The 20,510-nt window shown below is 40.1% G+C and overlaps 1 protein-coding gene across 2 annotated transcripts in view; it reads left to right on the top strand.

Annotated features, from left to right (window-relative positions):
* Positions 1-316: 316 nt before the first annotated feature.
* Positions 317-20,510, top strand: part of LOC122549686 (tax1-binding protein 1) — a 102,840-nt gene continuing 82,646 nt past the window's right edge. Inside the window, exons 1-2 of one of the 2 annotated variants that reach the window (XM_043689537.2) lie at positions 317-469; positions 12,677-12,868. In XM_043689537.2, coding sequence (XP_043545472.2) covers positions 12,692-12,868 — 177 coding nt within the window. In that variant the 5' untranslated portion in view covers positions 317-469; positions 12,677-12,691. Of the gene's footprint in view, positions 470-753; positions 881-12,676; positions 12,869-20,510 lie in introns of those variants that run through there. The other variant, XM_043689538.2, reaches the window with a different exon arrangement.

Genomic DNA, 20,510 nt, shown 5'->3' with positions numbered 1-20,510 from the left:
CGTTGCACTCTCTACCTGATCGTCCCTCTCTGTATAGCCCCCCGCTCAGGGAACTCTCTCCCTCCCATTTGAACTTCCCTCTGTGATCTTCCCCCCATCTATAACTCCCCCTTCTATGTCCCTCCCCATCTCTCTCTCTCTCCCTATATATATATATATGTGAACCCTCTCGATATATAACTCCATATTCTCTCTATCACCCCATCCCTCTTTCAGCGCGCGAGCGAGCTAGACCCCGCCCCATTGTGCTCCCTGTGGGCCCTCCTTTTGTGACGCACCTCTCCCTTTGTGGGTGTCCCGGCTGTTGACCTTAGTTCCCGGAAACGGTTTTGACGGAAATCGGTGATGTCACAGTGGTCGTTGCGGACCTGGTGACGACGTTAGTGGGGGGTGTGTGTGTGTGAAAAAAGTGCGAGATCGGGCCCGTCTGCCGGGCCTTGACGGCACAGAGAGCGAGAGCGAGGCCCCGGTAAGTGACCGACCGACCGAGTGAGTGAGTGAGTGAAGGCGGTCTGTACCCGGTGTTGATCGACAGCGGAGTTACCGCTCGACCCGATCCGCTCTCGGTTGGACCGGCCTCCGTCCTCTTTTTCCGGGGAGAGGACGGCCAAGGCCATGACCTGCTGGTTGATGGAGGGGGAGGGGATGGTTGGAAGGTGTTATTGAGACTGAGGAGCTCTCCTTGTAATTTCTCTCCTGTCTCTTCCCTCCCCCCCCCCCTCCCCCGTATTTGGGTAATCGGCGACTCGAGGTCAAAGGGGTCAAATATTTTCGATCTTTTGTGAAACGTCTGTTACGGATCTTCCTGAATGTGAAGTAAAATGTTATCGTTTTGCTGCTTACTTCCTCGAAGGAGAAGAGTGAATGTCAGATAACGAAGGTTTGTTGACAGTGACTTCCTGGTGTTGTAGATTGTGTCTGGAGAGCACTGTGTACACTTCCATGATCATAGGTTTGTCCACCAACACAAACAAAAAGAGGAATTGCTGGAAAAGCTCATCAGATCAGGTGGAGAAAAATCAGGGTTGACATTCGTTAATGTTCTGAGAAGTACAACATAAAACAAGAAGCAAGTATCGCGACTGGTGAAGAAAAACCAATTACGAAGGGTGTACGAATGCAAGGAAAGATTGAACAGTTTTTAAATCTTCCAGGTTAAATGAAATAAACTTCACATACCCTTGAGAAATTTAGTTTAGCTGTCCCCTTTATGTTTAAAAGAAAGGTAATGTGGAATTTTATTTCAAATACTTGAAGAGAAAATGAGGTCTGCAGACGCTGGAGATCAGAGATGGAAATGTGTTGCTGGAGAAGCGCAGCAGGTCAGGCAGCATCCAGGGAACAGGAGAATCGACGTTTCGGGCATTAGCCCTTCTTCAGGAATGAGGAAAGTTTGTCCAGCAGGCTAAGATAAAAGATAGGGAGGAGGGACTTGGGGGAGGGGCGTCGGAAATGTGATAGGTGGAAAAAGGTCAAGGTGAGGGTGATAGGACAGATTGGGGTGGGGGCGGAGAGGTCGGGAAGAAGATTGCAGGTTAGGGAGGCGGTGCTGAATTTGATTGATTTGACTGAGACAGGCTGGGGGGAGGGGAAATGAGGAGACTGGTGAAATCCGAGCTCATCCCTTGTGGTTGGAGGGTTCCTAGCCGGAAGATGAGGCGTTCTTCCTCCAACCGTCGTTTCGCTTTGGTCTGACGATGGAGGAGTCCAAAGACCTGCATATCCTTGGTGGAGTGGGAGGGGGAATTGAAATGTTGAGCTACAGGGTGGTTGGGTTGGTTGGTCCGGGTGTCCCAGAGGTGTTCTCTGAAACGCTCCGCAAGTAGGCGGCCTGTCTCCCCAATATAGAGGAGGCCACATCGGGTACAGAGGATGCACAGAGGATGTACCTCCACACATATCATCTATTGCATCCTCTGTACCCGATGTGGCCTCCTCTATATTGGGGAGACAGGCCGCCTACTTGCGGAGCGTTTCAGAGAACACCTCTGGGACACCCGGACCAACCAACCCAACCACCCTGTAGCTCAACATTTCAATTCCCCCTCCCACTCCACCAAGGATATGCAGGTCTTTGGACTCCTCCATCGTCAGATCACAGCGAAACGACGGTTGGAGGAAGAACGCCTCATCTTCCGGCTAGGAACCCTCCAACCACAAGGGATGAGCTCGGATTTCACCAGTCTCCTCATTTCCCCTCCCCCCAGCCTGTCTCAGTCAAATCCATCAAATTCAGCACCGCCTCCCTAACCTGCAATCTTCTTCCCGACCTCTCCGCCCCCACCCCAATCTGTCCTATCACCCTCACCTTGACCTTTTTCCACCTATCACATTTCCGACGCCCCTCCCCCAAGTCCCTCCTCCCTATCTTTTATCTTAGCCTGCTGGACAAACTTTCCTCATTCCTGAAGAAGGGCTAATGCCCGAAACGTCGATTCTCCTGTTCCCTAGATGCTGCCTGACCTGCTGCGCTTCTCCAGCAACACATTTCCATTTCAAATACTTGAGTAAGACAAAGTAGGAGGCATGTTGATTAATTAAAGAACAGGTATTTTGACATTTCCTCTCAAGTATGTTAGATTAGATTAGATTCCTTACAGTGTGGAAACAGGCCCTTTGGCCCAACAAGTCCACTCCGAAGAGTAACCCATCCAGACCCATTTCCCTCTGACTAATACCCCTAACACAATGGGCAATTTAGCATGGCCAATTCACCTAACCTGCACATCTTTGCACTGTGGGAGGAAACCGGACCACCCGGAGGAAACCCACGCAGACACTGGGAGAATGTGTAAACTCCACGCAGACAGTCACTGAGGCTGGAATCAAACCTGGAACCCTGGTGCTGTGAGGCAGCAGTGCTAACCACTGAGCCAATGAGCTGCCAGAGGAAGTGGTCAAAGCTGGTACAATTGCAACATCTAAAATACATTTGGACAAGTACATGGATAGGAAAGGTTTAGAGGGATATGAGCCAAACACAGGCAAATGGGACTAGTTCAGTTTAGGAAAAGTGATTGGCATGGACAAGGTGAACCGAAGGGCCTGTTTCAGTGCTGTATACCTCTCTGACTCTATAAAAGGACTCATTGTTCTGCTCCAGTTGCTTGTCTGTTGGGCAGTCACAAGTACTGGCTATGGTGTTTATTGTTGTGGTTGCAGAAGCAAGAACCCCTGTTTACAGTAGCTGCCAGTCGTGCTTATTGGTGGGTATTTTTAGTTCAAAAATTTTCTTATGGGGGCACACTAAAATAAGACTAAATTCACTTTGTAATGAATTAATTAGTACAAGTGTGAAACAAAATGACTAAAGATTTTTGGAGTAATGTGATTCAATTTATCTATTGGTTTGTCTTTCTTGGCATGATACAATGTGGATACAGCTTTTTCTGCATCAAAATAGATGCTTTTTCTTCACATTTCAAATATTTGCCGATCTAAGTTTTCAAGATAACTATAATAATAGCTTCCATCATCCTTTTAGCATCTAGCCCCTGTCAAAGTTTTACATATTTCAATGAGATCACCTTTTATTTTAACCTTGAGAGTATAGGCCCATTTTCAGCAGTCTCTCTTCCTAGAACAGCCCTCATCCAGGCAGCAATCCAGTGAACCTTTGTACGTTTGCTAGGTCAAGTATACCTATACATGGTGAGAATATGCAAGTGTTGTTGAATACATGTGTCTCTTACTTGCTACAAGACTTTTTAACACGTGTAATCCTTGCAGTATTGGCTCATGTAACCTCTACTTTCCTAATTGCTTGATTTACCTGTGTGTTAGTTTTTGTAGGTTGTTTAAATGTGTACAAGTATCCTGGGTGCCATCCTTTATTCATCTCTCACTGGTGATCTGGGAGATCTGGGAGTGCAGATCCATTGTACCCGGAAGGTTGCTGCACAGGTGGATAGAGTGGTCAAGAAGGCATATAGTATGCTTGCCTTCATTGGACGGGGTATTGAGTATAAGAGCTAGCAAGTCATGTTAAAATTGTACACGATATTGGTTCGGCTGCATTTAGAATACTGTGTACAATTCTGGTCGCCACATTACCAAAAGGGTGTGGACGCTTTGGAGAGAGTGCAGAGAAGTTTTATGAGGATGTTGCCTGGTATGGAAGGTACTGGCTATGAAGAAAGGTTGAGTAGGTTTGGTTTATTTTCATTCGGAAAAAGGAGATTGAGTGGGGTCCTGATTGAGGTTTACAAAATCATGAAGGGAATAGACAGGGTGGATACAAACTTTTTCCCAGGGTGAAGGATTCAATAACGAGAGGTCACGCTTTCAAGGTGAGAGATGGAAAGTTTAAGGGGGAATACACGCGGCAAGTACTTCACACAGAGGGTGGTGGGCATTTGTAACACGTTGCCAGCAGAGGTGGTAGAGGCAGGCATGGTAGTTTAATTTAAGATGCGTCTGGATAAATGCATGAGTAGGTGGGGAGTAGAGGGATACAGATGCTTAGGAATTGACTGACAGGTTTACATTTTGGAAGGCCGAAGGGCCTGTTCCTGGGCTGTAAAATTTCTTTGTTCTTCTTTGTTTAAATCTCCTTTTGTATCCTTTCAAAATGATTTGGCATCTTTTCTGAAGTGTGGTGCCTAGAATAAATTGGTGTGATCCTAACTACAGCATTACAAACATTTTAATATGGCTTTCAAAAGAGAATGTGCTGAAAAAACTCAGAATTACTTTTCGAGTTATGTGATTTCATTTGACCTGAAACAATAGCTTTGTTTTTCTCTCTCCAAAGATGCTAGTGGACCTGAGTTTTTCTAAATTTGTTTTTTGATTCAGATTTTCAGCATCTGCGATATTATGCTTTTGTTTGAAATAACGCTTTGCTTTTGTACTCTGCTTCAGTTTGTAGATCCAATTATGCCGTATGCTTTTCTCATAGCCTTTGTAGCTCGTCATGTTGTGTGCATGCACTTTCATGCCCCTTTGTTCCAGTGCCCCCTTAAAAATTGGATTATTTACTACTTATTCTTTCTACCAAAATACATCATCTTGTGCTTCTGTGTTCACCTGCTTGTGTCTGTCCAATGTACCAACTTAAGTCCTTTGTTGCCACGCTACTCGGTACTGGCTACGTTTGAGTTTTATGTTACCTGTAGTCACAGAAATTATAGTCTGTGGGTTCAGGCCAGGATGTAAATTTGTAACAAGAAGATTGGTCCCAGTACTAATTGATGGAGGATCATCCCTGAATACTTCCATCCTGTCTTAGAAACAACATTTTGTACTCTGTCTTCTAACCATTTTCATTATCCATGAAAACACTTTTCCTTAAATCCTATGGGCTTCAATTGTGCAATCAAATACTTTCTCAAATACCTTTTGAAAGTCCAAATAGGCACCAACCCATTCTATTATCTACAAAACAACACCACACAGCCTGAAGAAATATTGCCAATATCTGTCCTTGACTGATGGCTTTCTTTTATTCTCTTGTATTTTTCAAAGTGTCCATTAATTCTAATCAAGATTATTCTCTGTACAAGTGTGCCGGGTAATTTTAAGATGCTCTACCCAGAATTAATCTTCCTCCAGGTTTAATCCCCTTTTTTATTTGAATAGTTATAATCCTATGGTCTCACTTGATGAAAAGATATTTGGAAGATTGGACAAAATCTCCAGAATATGCACCATCAAACTTTCAGCAACCTAGGATACTTTCATCTCGACCAAATGACTTTTCTACTTTGAGCGTGGCCAATGTTTGGCATACCACTGTTACTAATTTTTATCCTATCCAGTTATGTAGTACCTCCCTTATTGTGATAACAGCAGGAGTCTTTTCCGTTGAGTCACATGCAAAGTTTACATTTGAAATTCAGACTTGTGGACTATGCTTATTATTTTCCAATTTCCCTTGCCTTTCCTTTGACTATTTTGTTTATTTGTTCATAAAATACTTTCAGGTTTTGTGTTGTGTTGTTTAGTCTCTCCTTTAAAAAAATTTAGAGCACTCTGACCAGAATATTATGAAAGAATTTGCCCAGGTGCCCCACAATGCCAAAACAGTCAAATCGATATAAATACAAGACGGTACCAATGCAAAACAGTTGCAACTTTATTAGGAACAAAGTTACAATAACCTTTAATGCTAGCATTATTATGTCGAATCCCATTTGGCCCCTTAAGATTACAGTACTTCCCAAGTCTCTTGCAGATTCACGCAGTCGCTCTATCTCTGTTTCTGGATCTGCAAAGTTGCTTTCCTCCTCTCTCCCTCTGGACAATCACCTGTCTCTGTCCCTTGCCATGCTGAACTCTTCAGAAGCCGTCAGATAATTCAAGCCCTATTCCAAGAGAGGTCAACAGGTCAACTCTGTTTTTATACCCTTATCTAGAATCTTGTATAGTTCTGGCCAAACAGGGCGATAGACGTAATAGTTTGAAACCAAATCAGTCATTTGGATGGCATTCTACTGATAGTTTCTTTGTGTAGCAGGACCTGCTGCCTTTCTGTCTGGGCCCTCCTTTGTTTAGTATACAGTAGTCTCCCTGTATCCACGAGGATACGTTCCAGGACCTACCGCGGAAGGCCAAACTCTGGATAGAAGCTCACCCATTCTTTTAAATGGGAAATGTACCTTCCAAAACAGTCTCCTGGTTCTGGAACATTCCCTTTATGTTCGGGCCACAGGAAACCGCGGGTAACTAACTGCAGAAAATGATTCAGCGGATACAGGGGACGCCCTGTGTAAGTTGTTGGGGGTATGTCTGTCCAGGATAACTGTTGCCTTTACATTATGCTAGTAACACTAGCACCTGGCTGCTGTGTTTGTACTGGTCTGGTGTATGAGTTTTGTGATTCCAGAATTTTACTTGGCCAATATACACAGCATCTCTTGCTGTTATGGCAAAGTTAGCAATCTGTGTTTAGATGACAATGTTGCGATTTGGTCTTGAGAGCATGGATGGCATTCTGTTGTGATTGGGTGATGTTTTGCTCCACCTTGTGGGTGTGGCTGAATCTGGCATTTACATATTACTTGACGGTTTGAGCATACATGTTAAGCCGAGCGCAGCAGCCCTCCCGTGGGTTCCAAGTCGACCCTTTTGGTCTCTCCTTTGTGGATCACTGTTCACACTTCAGGTGACTGTACTGCACAACTCTCGCTTTCTTGCTCTCTGTCTCTCACACACACATGCACTCTTACATACTCACACGCAGTTACAAATCACACAACACCAACAGGTTTAATTGGAAGCACTAGCTTTCAGAGCGCCGCTCCTTCATCAGGTGGTTTGCACTTTAGTAATAGAACCAGTCTGACTCAAGATTTGGACGCAGACTGACTTTAATGTCACACCTTTTAATACATTATCTGAGCTGAAATGGCACATTTTTTAAGAAAACGAGAATGTGACTTAAAAGGAGTTCTGGGATTTACACATTAACGAACCAAATCTAAAACCATTCTAAAAGATGAAAGACTTAATTGAAATTTGTTGAATATATTTCAGCCGTATTAGACTATAATCTTTTGCTATAAATTTTGTCTTATGGTCCTGCTCCACAACCATGTGATGAAGAAGCAGCGCGTCGAAACCTAATGCTTCCGAATAAATCTGTTGGGCTATAACCTGGTGTTGTGTGATTTTAAACTTTGTCCACCCCAGTCCAACACTGGCTCCTCCAAATCAAGAATCAGAAGAATCATCTCAGCAATCTTGTGAACAGGAACCACTGAATTGTCTTCCTAATTTTTTCCCTCCATTTTATTTCTTCTGTCTGTGAATGTACAGAGGACCCTCGATTTTCCGGTAATATTGCAAAGTCCTGATGCTTCAATAAACAATGTTGTCCGGCATTTGGTTAACTGACTGAAATGCCTCCCGTGCGTGTCTAGGTTCCTCTGTAATGGGGAGTTTATAAGGGGATGAGAATTTTAATTAGAATATTTCTATTTGACAGTTTGTAATTGTGTACTGGAGCTTGAGCTTACTTGGAATAAGTAGTCATTCTTGTTAGGCACAGAAACCAAGCCTCTGCTTTTTGACAACCTGGGTCTAAATTGGGCAATTCTGTGATTTCTCAAAAAATCTTTAACCTTTTGTTATGACTTCTGGAATAACAGGGCTTGATTTCCAATGCATTATCCTACTCAGGCGTGACATTTATGAAAAGATGGCTATTCCAATCCCTTTGACAGGTTGAGGAGAAAGTGAGGTCTGCAGATGCTGGAGATCAAAGTTGAAACTTTATTGCTGGAACAGCACAGCAGGTCAGGCAGCATCCAGGGAACAGGAGATTCGACGTTTCGGGCAAGGGCCTGTGCCCGAAACGTCGAATCTCCTGTTCCCTGGATGCTGCCTGACCTGCTGTGCTGTTCCAGCAATAAAGTTTCAACTTTGACAGGTTGACTCATGTGTATATCTGGATTGAATTTCAGGCCTTGTAAAACATTAACATTGCACGTGGAAATTGTGCATGTAATTTGGAATCCTGTAGTATGTATGCACTAGATCAACTTGGCAGGCCTCCAAAAATTAATTGTCTTCAATGGCCGTTGGTTTTGTGGTGGAATGGGCTCCCTCCTGTGCTGAAATTCACTTGTGAAATGGAACGATTTTCTGTTCATGTTTATAATTGTAGCTGTCTATGTCAATATGTTGTAATATCCCTCAAATGGAAATTCTATATGATTGTCTTTATCTTCCAATGACACATGTAATCTCCATGGCATAAAGGCTCTATTTTATGCACGCCCTTAAGTGGATATTCACATTTACTCCAATAAAAGTGCAGTAGGTTGTATGTTGGCCATAATGTGTTATTTTTGGCTTGTGATAAAACAATGTCACAGGAAACCAATGAATCATTGTGTGGGTGTTTCAAATATTGGGTCTGTTTTTGATATTTTCTTAGAGAAAGTGGTGCTGGTCACTTCCATGAACATCTCAAGTTTACTGCCCCGAATCGACTTATGTTAGTGTAAGAGCTGAAAATGTGTTGCTGGAAAAGCATAGCAGGTCAGGCAGCATCCAAGGAGAATCGACATTTCGGGCATAAGTCCTTCTTCAGGCTCATGCCCGAAACGTCGATTCTCTTGCTCCTTGGATGCTGCCTGACCTGCTGCGCTTTTCCAGCAACACATTTTCAGCTCTGATCTCCAGCATCTGCAGTCTTCACTTTGTCCTTATGTTAATGTAATACAAGGTATAATAATACCCAGTTGTGACCTGAATTGGATGTTGCATCTTATGCATTTGCTGTTTTGTTTTCACAGATGCACTGAGAGGTAACTTTGTGGGATTGACCTGATAGAAATAGTAAAAAGCTTTTTAAAATAAATAAGTAATAGATTAACAGTCCAAGTGAGAACAATGTTCTTCTTTCAAAATTAGTCCTCTGCAGAAAGGAATCTAAATAAAAAGCCAGATACCGGACTCTGATCAATTTATTGCCTTTTCTCAACATTGCAAAATCTGACAATTTGCATTTAGTTTTCATTTCCAGATAAAGGATGACAGATTTGTGTTCTTTCTCTACTTTTGTCTTTATCCCGTGTCAATAGGAGTCTCCTTGTTAATTGCTTCTCCACTCAGAGAATTCTTTCCAAAAAATATATTTTTAACAAAGACCTGCTGGACTCAATAAAATTATTCCACTTTGATGACCTATTGGCCCACATGACAAAAGAAATCAAAATTGTTTAGTGGTATCAAAAATAGCATCTTTGACTCATCAATACACAATGTACCCCCCCCCCCCCCCCCCCCCCCCCCCCCGCTTCAGCAGTTTATTTTTAAGTCTGTGCAAAAAACACATTGGAAATTAATTAACAACCAAATTCCTTATAAAAAGAAAATAAAACAATCATGAAGGATGACAGTCGATATATGTTGTTGGTGTTCGATTCTGATGACCATAGAAACTAAATAATTACAATATTAACCTGAATTGTGCTTCTAGTAATATGTTGCTGTGTATTATAGAAGTTCTACCGCAGTAATATTATGAGTGAAAAAAAAATGCTTGCACCTTGGATGAATGGAACATAGTATATGACTCTCAGGTAATGGTCAGGCTTGTGTTTAAAAGGTTGACCATCTGCTTTTTTTCCCAAAAATAATTCATTTCTCAAAAGCCTCATGTACAGATTGACCCTTGACTTTTTAGCTTAAAAAAAACTCTTCCTACTTAGTAACCACTTACTGTTGAATTCAAGCTCACCATGCTGTAAACCTGCTTGGTGGAATAATAGAAAAACAGTCCATTGAAGGCAGCTGTTTGTGTATGCGTTAATAGGTGATGTCATGGCTCTGGTGCACATTGTATAGCTACCAATTCCACTGTTTACTCTGGCAATGTGGTATCAAGAAAGAACAGCAGAGGCAGCTCAGTTTTGAATTGAAGAGCCTGAAGAGATCTCTGGTATCAGAGAAAAATTTTAGAGATTGGCAGAATTTCTATGCATAGCAAACAGTGGCTGTAGTTGGGGGACAAAATGGCTGTAAGTAATTACAATTTGAAGTCAGAGTTGTAAGTCACAAGAATGGACACACGTTTCTGAATTTCTCAGAAATTCACACGTTCTAGACGTTTTTGAATTTCTCAGAATCTTCACATTGCAACAAGCAATGTGAAGATTGCAGATTTCAGAGCCATCCAGGATAACGTACCAGGTTTGTGCAGAGAAACAATTCTGTATTGTGTCACAGACTCTCCGAGCACAACTTCTTGCATTTTAGCAGTTTATAATCAAATCTCAACGAAATAATGGCAACATATTACCCTATATTGAGAATGTAGGTGAGGATTTCATGAATTTTGATGTCAATCAAAGTGGCAAACTAAACCATGTTAAGTGAAGACAAATAGTCATTAAAAAGAGTAGAACGACTTGTGCTGTCCGGGGGGGGGGGGGGGGGGTGCAAAACTTAAGCTAATGGTGATATGGGTAAATCATATCAAAGGAGCAACTTTCAGTGATATTTTGGTATGGGTCTGGCAGAAACCATCTTTGAAATGACAGTTGTGATCTCGAGGCAATGGGAGAGGATGGATTTCAACATTTGCAAAAATGTTAATGGTGAATAAGTCAATTCCACTTTTTGACTAAATCTTTAGTCATAGAAACTGCTACTTTTAGATAAACATATGGTGTAATTACCTTACATAGGTCTTTTCAGTCATTCCATTACAGCATTTATGCTTCACTTGAATCTCCACCCACCTTGCCTAACTCCTATCAGCGCAACCCTCTTTTCCTTTTCCCTTGTGCTTATCTAGACTGTGCACTTCAACTACTCTTTATGGAAATGAATTCAATCAAGTTTTATTTCTTTGGGTCTACTTAATCTCTTCCCACATGCGGAAGAATTCTGTTTACTTCACCAAAACTTTGCACAGTTGACAGGCTCATCTTTAGTCACCACTCACCAATGCCCAGTCTCTTTTTCAAGAGCAAAGACCTAACAGGCTATTTCTATTCTGGGATCCTTGTAAAAATCCTTTCTGCACCCTCTCCAGTGCCTTGATTTTATATTGTGACCAAAATTATAATTGTACTCCATGTATGGTCGAACCTTGTTTAAGTTTAGCAATCATACTTTTAATTCTGTCCTTGTCCATAAGAACACTAGCCTTTTGTTTGCTTTAATATGGCTTGTTAATCTGTGTAGCTTTTCTTCATTAATTTGTACATTCAGTGTTTCATTAACATTCACTAGTTACCTGATGATGGAGCAGCGCTCTGAAAGCTAGTGCTTCCAAATAAACCTGTTGGACTATAACCTGGTGTTGTGATTTTTAACTTTGTTTTAGGAAGTGCAAAGTACTTGGTGTACTGCAAAGTTTTCTCTTTGAATTGTTCAGTTCCCTTGTGCTGGCAATCTGTCAAACATGGAACAGCACAAACAGTAAACAAAAATTGAATTGCACTATGTCACGCATCAACAGTTCAGTCGAGATGAGTTATTTACATCTGACTCAAAGCATTTTTTAATTAATTACAAGCAAATTGGAATCTAGTTCTATTTCCCATCTTCCCACCCCTGCCAATACATAGACAAGCATCTATATAGGTTTGCGCACTCTCATTTAACGTGGTCAGTTTCATAAGTACTGGATATTTTGAGTGTCTCACTTGAGTAACCATTATTAGTAAAGGTTCTTCATATGCAGAGCTTCTCATAACAAAGCCTCCTCTTATTATAAAGTAACATCGGCACATGCACCAGATGTCAAGATCAACATTTTCTCTGCCTAACCAGATTCTGATGGCCATGTGTGGTGCCTATTAGTTTACTCAGCACAGGCCAGGAGTTGAATGACACCACTTCCATATCATAGTCTAAAACAGCTGAGCAAACATTTAATGAAGAGTCAACATGTTACTGTCCATTGTGAAGTAATGTTGCAATTATTACCATTTATTTAAGTCACACTTCTATTTTATTAACAAAATTTTATTTGCAGGATCTAAAATTATTCTTGCATCTCAGCAGTGTTCATTTTACAGACTTATCACTTTGATCTCTCAGTTAGCCACCTAGTCATATTTTCATCTGAATTTCTGTTCAGTATCTGAACTCTTCCCTGCATATGTGAGGTACCTTGGATATATTGTGTTTGAAATTCTGTGTAACTGTATTACATGCTATTTAAACTAGTTACAGAGGGCAGTCAAGCAACTTGACAATCTCTTTAATTTTACAGAAATTGTGCTGAAGAATGGATGTAATTCAGACACCACTGCCAACAAGCAGCACGATGCAAACATCTAATTTTGCTCATGTCATTTTTCAAAACGTGGCAAAAAGTTATCTCCCTCATGCTCCACTTGAGTGTCATTACATATTGACTCCATACATTAAGCCGCACCAAAAGGACTGGGTTGGCATCTTTAAGGTAACTTTTTTGGAATGCATGTGACCTTTGTACTTTTTGAGATGTTACATTTATCATTTTAAAGTAAACATCGTGACTTATTATTTCTTAAAAAATTGTCAGAACTCTTGCTGAATTGGTTCATCTGTATATTTGTTAAATATAAGTAGTTGGTATCCTGTGACTCTATACACAGAGTCTAAACAAAGCATAAATTTAAGGGTGAGGATAATTAATGGGGATATTTTAAAGAGATGGAGTAGAAAATGAGAGTGATGGTGGGGACAGGAAAATGTAGATTCTGGATTGAGTAGATAGTTCCAAAAGGAAAGATGAAATTCCTTCCTCTCTTTCAGGGCAATAGACAATAGATGCAGGAGTAGACTATTTCGCCCTTCGAGCCAGCACTATCTGTGGCTGTCCTGTGCTCATCTCCCTCTCCTTCCTAACTCTGTGGCTTTCCTCCTCTTTCCTTCCTTTTCATTTGTGGCTGGGTGAAATTTAGTTCTGAAGTTTACTTAAGTTGGCGAGTGAGGGATACGGATATAAAAGAGAAGCTTATTGGGGAAGAAAGAATGAAAGGCCTTTTATCTTGGGGTAAGTGCGGCATTCTTCTCAATTTGCGAACAATAGTGGAGTATCTTTTGGACAGGAATTAGCAGAGTTTTGTCTAAATATCAGAGAGTTTTCCATTTAGCAGGAGATCGCCCCCAGTTGCTGCTTAAACCCAGTTCAAGGTTCCTCTTGGTTGGGTTGAGTTTGCTGGTCTGCAGAGCTGTACTCTCTGAAATAGGTTGCTTTAATTGAGTGGAAAGAATCCTCAACACAAACTTTATACACAGTTAAACAGATGTATTATACCAATGAAATGTAAACATGGATCTGTTTCTGTTTTACTTCTCAAAAATGACATGCAAGAAGCTGACTGATGCATCATATTTTTATATTTGCCCATCTTTGATCTAGTTTAATCATTGTTGTCGCATTTCCACTGTCCACATGTTCCCAGTTATTTGCATGTTGGATTGAGTGGGTGTGATTCTTGTCCATTTAGATCAAAATTTATATGTGGCAAAAGATGAATGATTTAGCGATGGAATGGTGCATGCAATTTAGAATTATCAAAAGTCATGGACTTGTTTTTAATGTCTGATTGGAGAGGACAACAACTTTTCATTTAATGGATGGCATTATCCCAACATAGTCACAAAATGTGGCACTCATATTTTCTCTTTCAGGACCTTTAGAATATTACAGCCATTAATTTCCTTAGAATATCTAATAATGCAACACACGTTAATGTAGTTTTTGAATTATTGTTGAAGGTATTAAAGGTTTGAAATGTAAATTAATATTTTTGGAGGAATAGGAGTGGTCTAATTGTTTTTGCCTTCATATTTGAGCACACTTTATTCCAGGTAAATCAACTATGTTTGAGTCAGGGGTTATTGTTTGCTTTATTGGAGAACATGACACAGCACTTTTGAACATGTTCTATTAGCTAGGACTCTATGTTGGTTAAAAATTGTGTATTTCATAACTTAGTATTTTTCAAATATTTTTAAAAACAGTACAGACATAAAGATTATAAAGTTTGGAACATTAACAGGAGAAACCAAATGTACAGAAGGAACTGTTTGACTCATTATGCGCACAGTTTTTAAAATGGGTCATAATAAATGGAACCAATTTCAATAACTGTGTAAACATGGTTAGAAAACAGAATGATGATGAATTAGATGCTAAGTTGGTAAATGGGATTGAACTTTTCAATCTGACTCTTTGGAACAGTGGCCTTCAGTGGAGAAATAATTAATGGTCAACACCAAGGGAGTAAACTTGGAGAGAATATTCTGGCTCCTCTTGTATTAATGTCAAATGGGGAAGACCAAAGGTGATTTTCGGTTTATCAAATATGCATTCGTGCAACTGCAGTGGAAGAAGTCATTTTGTACAGTTGTTGTTTTGGGGGAAAAGACTAATTTTTATCTCTCATCGAGATCTAGTAGTCTATATAATGAATTTAACAAATGATTGTTTGAGCTATATGTTTTGTTTGTCACTACAGCTATGTGATGCTTTAAATAGACCTAAAAGTTTGGCACTGGAAAAGCACATAAGGTCAGGCAGCATCCAAGCAGCAGGAGAGTCGACATTTCGGGCATAAACCCTTCATCAGGAATGTGGGGTGGGGCGGGGCAGGGGGAAGGGGATAGCTAGGAAGGCAATGGGTGGATATAGGTGGGAGGTGATAGTGACAAGGTGGAGAGGTTAGGTGGGAAGATGTTCAAGAGGATGGTGCTAATTTGGGGAGGTTGGATCTGGGATAAGGTGGAGGGAGGGGCGATAAGGAAACTGGTGAAATTGACATTGATGCTGTGTGATTAAAGGACCCCTTGGCAGAAGATGAGATGTTCTTCCTCAAGGCGTCCAAATCATAGCACCTCCAACCACGCAACATCAATGTCGATTTCACCAGTTTCCTCATCTCCCTTCCTCCACCTTATCCCAGATCCAATCCTCCAACTCGGCACCACCTCCTTGAACTTCACCAACCTGTCCATCTTCCTTCCAACCTATCCGTTCCATCCTCTGCTCAGAACTATCATCACCACCACAGCCCCACCTGCATCCACCTATCTCCCTCCTAGATACTTTTCCCCTCAGCCGCCTTGCCCCACCCCCTACATTCCTGATGAAGGGTTTATGTCCAAAACGTCGACTCTCCTGCTCCTCGGATGCTGGCTGACCTGCTGTGCTTTCCTGTGCCAGCATCTGCAGTCCTCACTTTCTGCACTTCATTTTATAGGTTAGTTCATGCCTACTAATTAATGTTTTGTTGTTTTGCAATCTGATTGATCTGTAAAATTGAAACGAACCAGTTGATCTTGAAGGAATGCCCTGTGCCAAATACCTATTTCTTTGTTCTTTCTCCAATTGTACTTAGAATGAGGAATTGAAGAGAGAACAATAATGTTGGTTAAGGAGGTCATAAGATAATATAGTAGATGCCACGTTCTTTTTCTTTTAGTTATGCTTCTTCCAGACAAGTTTTATTGTGTGATTTTATTTTCAATTAGAGCCTACGTTGCCAAAAAAGAATCTAAAATTCTGCAGCGAGTTCCTGGCCTTCAGCTCCACTTGCCATTTCTTAGCAAGGTCCTGACCTAATCATCTTTTACTTTCTTTGCTCTGTCTAATTATATCTTGATTTGCCCTCTTGGAATGAGATCTGGCCCTGAGCAGCTGAGTGCCGTGACTGTTTTCTCTGGAAAGTTTTTTTTAGAAAATAAAGCTTTGCATGTTCTCAGTCCTTTTTTCCTAATTTTCTTTTTTTAAAGATCCTTGCACATACTGAAATATATTTCCACCATTGCTAGTCAGGATTCTTGATTTGTGATACTTAGCAGTGATTGTTGGGAGTCATTTCAACTTGGGGAGGTGGATGTTAGTATAATGAAGCCATCATATTTCAGTACCTAAGGCCATTTCCCCTAACAGCAATGAAATGTAGGAATTCTGCCATGTTTTTGCGTTCTGATATACTTGTATTGCAGCAATGTAATGTAGAGATTGATAATAAGTTTAACTAATTGCCATTACAATGAATATTTGGTTCTGGATAATTTATATTTGTTGGCACACTGGATCAGAAAGATTTGTAGCCATTCTGAATACTTTTCTAGATTAACTCCCCAGTGTTGTAATGGAAGAGTACTGGTTTGCAGATTTTGTCATACTTAAGATGCTATTCATATACTTAGCTGCACATTAAGCTTAAAACACAAGTTGCAGGAAAGTAGGGTTAGCAATCTGGAATAATTAGACAAAGTAGTTCACCACCTTTGCAACTGATAGTTTCAGATTGGTGATCTACTACTTTATAAATGCATGTATGGAGGAAATTTGAACTCACTCAAAACAAATTAAAAATTGAGTCAAAGGATGACCATGAAACCATTCTTGTTGCTACAAAAACCCATCTGGTTCACTTCATGTCCTTTAGAGGAGATGACTATCTTCCTTGCCTGTTCTGACCTGTGTGTGACTCCAGACCCACAACAATGTTAGCTCTTAATTGCCCTCTTAGGCAGTTATGGATGGCAATAAGTGCTGACATGGCCAGTGATGCGCATTCTGTGAAAGAATAAAAAAAAAACAAATGGATATGTGAGGCTTAGGCTTCTTTCTTTCTTATTTGAATTGGTTTAGGTTGTATTGCCACATATACTGAGGTACAAGAGTACAATGAGAAGTGTACAATGTCACAATACACGATGCCATCTGAAGTACAAAATATTAGTTACAGAAATAAATAATTTTAAAAATTCAGCAACTTTAAGAAATTAATTTAAAATGTTAAACATGACGATCCTTTCTTGAGCCATGGACCTGCAGATGCTCCAAGCTGGGCTTCCTCAATGACTCTGTGGAAGTGGGTACTGCAGATGCCGGAGATTAGACTCAAGATTAGAGTGGTTCTGGAAAAGCACAGCAGGTCCGGCCTTCCTGATGAAGGGCTTTTGCCCGAAATGCCGATCTTCCTACTCCTCAGATGCTGCCTGACCTGCTGTACTTTTCCAGCACCACTCTAATCTTCCTCAATGACTTGTTCTCCCCTGTGCTGGGCATGCTTTCACCTGGGTTGGGTTAAGACCTGTCAGGCTTTACCACTGCTCGTAAGGCTTGAGTCCCAATACCATCTGAGTGCAAGAGGTCAGTAAGGAAAATAGAAGATAGCAGGAAAGAAAAGAAAAGCATTAGGAATGGGCATGCACAGGCTCAGGAGCTCTACTCTGTGGCATCTTGCTCTTGGTCCTGTAATTTTATAGGAAGTAGTGGGCAGTAGTTTCATTAACTCCTTGTTGTATTGAAGAATGGTGCAGGACGCATTAAAATGACCAACTAGAATATAGTATTTTACTATTTTATTGATTTGAAGTGTTGTTTCAAGGGTTTAATGGAGTCTGTTACGTTTATAGTTGGAGTGAGAAAGGAGGTTCCTTCTTGAAATCTAATCTTCTCCACTTATTAGATGGAATGACTCCTTCTAACAAGAAGTCAATGTTACACAAGTTGTGACATTTTAGATCTGTTATGAACCTGGGGAATATGAGCTTGTCCTTTTCAAGAAAGATCATACAGACTTGAATATGAGCGAATTGTTAAGCAAATAGAAGTTTAAGTTCTGAAAATTTCCTATTTTCAGGAACATGAAGAGGAAAACAGCAGTAAGAATAGAATTTTAGCAGATTTTGGTTTCAAAGAAATTTTTAAGACTTCAATTATGATCATGCAGACCACGCTTCACAAACAAGTTTTTGATTTATGAAACAAATTGACACAATTAAATGAACTTGGACTTGAGTTGAAATTAGTTCTCCATTTAATTAATAAATGTTTGAAGTTCAATATTTTGCAAAAAATGATTTCACTTACGAAAATCAGTCCAAAATGGTTTTATGTAGGGTGGAGGAGTTCAAAACGAGAGGGCATAGGTTTAAGGTGAGAGGGGAAAGATTTAAAAAGTGTCTGAGGGGTAACATTTTCACACAGACTGGTGACTGTGTGGAATGAGCTGCCAATGGAAATGGTGGAGGCAGGTACAATTACAACATTTTTAAAAGGCATCTGGGTGGGTATATAAATAGGAAGAGTTCAGAGACATATCGGCCAAATGTTGGCAAATGCGACTAGCTCAAGTCGGGATGCCTGGTCAGCATGGACACGTTGGACTGAAGGGTCTGTTTCCATGCTGTGACTCAGTGACTCAATGTTCCATTGTTTTTGCAAAATGCATAATTGTCTAGCTAAACATTAAGTTTATCCAAATTATTAATGAACTACAAATACAATGGTAAACTGTATCAAAAATATTTATCTTGTTTTACTATTCAAGTCTGTATTTGGTGTGAAGCTGATCAAACAGAGCCATTCATGTTCGACTATTGTCAGATAATAAACTGGAAAGATATGAGTAGTTCTTTGCAACTGAAATTCGAATGAAACATACAGGCCAATAACAAACATTGGACGTTCACTTCAAGTCCATTTGTTTGTCGCACAATCTTAGAAATAATTGATATGTGAAGGATAATTTTGTATGAATAATTCCTTGTATTTGGGCTGGCAATGTTGCCTCATGTCAGATGAGGAGATGGAAACATCAAGTTCTGTAAATTAATCGAGTAATCAACAGTATTATGAAGACTTCATTTAAAATAGTGCTTTCTGAATTTTCTTCTCCACACTGGAAATGTTTTACCAAAAAGCAAACCCCTTGAAAGAGAAATTTTTAATGAGGATAATTATTGCAAATAATATATTATTCTATTGCGTTGTACTTGGGAGGAAAACCTGTTCAGTCTCTTGGGAGGTCAAAAGACCCCATCTATTGATTTGCACCATCTTAAAATTTTTCAAAAACTTTTGAGATGAATCCTCAAAATGCAGCAACTTTTTTTGGAAGCAATAACTGACTCAGTTATTAGGTCATAGGGACTCTGTGGAATATACAAATGAATAGAGTACTTCAAAGCCTGATACGAAGCAGGAGTAGGAGTAGAAGACTGAAACAGTGATGTACTGAAAGCAAGCTGAGAAGCTGCGTTCTGTCTGAATGTGATGTGCTCAGTTCTGTAAATGTGCCTTCTCTCAGAGGAAACCATCTGCAACCAAGATCTTTTAAAATGTGGAAATTTGCTCTGTACAACTACATACAAGAGAACAGTAGAGTTAAGGTCTCAAAATGTTCAGACCAGTCAAGGAACAGCTAACTACTTAACTTGCATGGACTGTAAAATCTGTGTAAGCCTATTACTTTACTCTGTCAACTGACCTTGTTTGTGCATGGGCGCAGATGATGTGTGTGATCAAAGGAATGATGTCACAGCAAAAACACTTTCAGTAAAATTATCTTGTTTTGTGTTCAGCCTAATGAAACCTGTCTATGTAACATTTTCATAGCCTCAAAACATAAATAGTGACATGCTTACAGTCTTGGTAAAACACATTCCACTCTGAATTCTAAAGCATAAGCCTTTCAAGTTGAATGGGAGAATTGGCAAGTCAGTTGCTTCCTCTGCACTTGACAATGACATTTGGGAAAGTGATGTCAAGAGTTTGTGAACATGTACCGCAGAGAGAAATTAAGTATGCTGAGACTTGTAACAGTAGCTTTATTATGGGGAAATAATGGTTTGTAGACGTTGGCCAAAAGGACTGCGAATGTTCAATGGGATGAGTAATATCCTAGAAATGGAATGAGTAACATCCTGCAAAGACATATACATCCTTTACAAATTACACTTGCATCACGTGTTATATTATATTGGAAAATTGGTATCCTATCTAAATATGTCAGTGTTGCATCATCATGATTGTTTGAACTAAGTTATTTAATTTTTAAATGTTGCCTTTAATTTTTTCTCACAGTAACAGAAGTTTCTAATGCTGTACTGAAGAATATTAACAAAACTATTTGTTTTTTAATTTTATTTCTTTGTGCAGTTTTCACTTAATGCATTTCTTTTGCATGTTTTAATACCTTTATTTTGTTGAATTCTTTAACCTTTGGCTTCATGTTTTTGCCCAGTCCTGCTACTTTACTAGTGAAAGGTAGATTCTATAGTTTGAGCATAGGGAGTTGCACAGACAAATTAGG

Source organism: Chiloscyllium plagiosum, unplaced genomic scaffold (assembly GCF_037043375.1).
Source record: "Chiloscyllium plagiosum isolate Xiang-an unplaced genomic scaffold, Cpla_swu_hap1 HiC_scaffold_5, whole genome shotgun sequence".
Taxonomy (NCBI): Eukaryota; Metazoa; Chordata; class Chondrichthyes; order Orectolobiformes; family Hemiscylliidae; genus Chiloscyllium; species Chiloscyllium plagiosum.
This window is presented reverse-complemented; position numbering and strand designations above follow the sequence as displayed.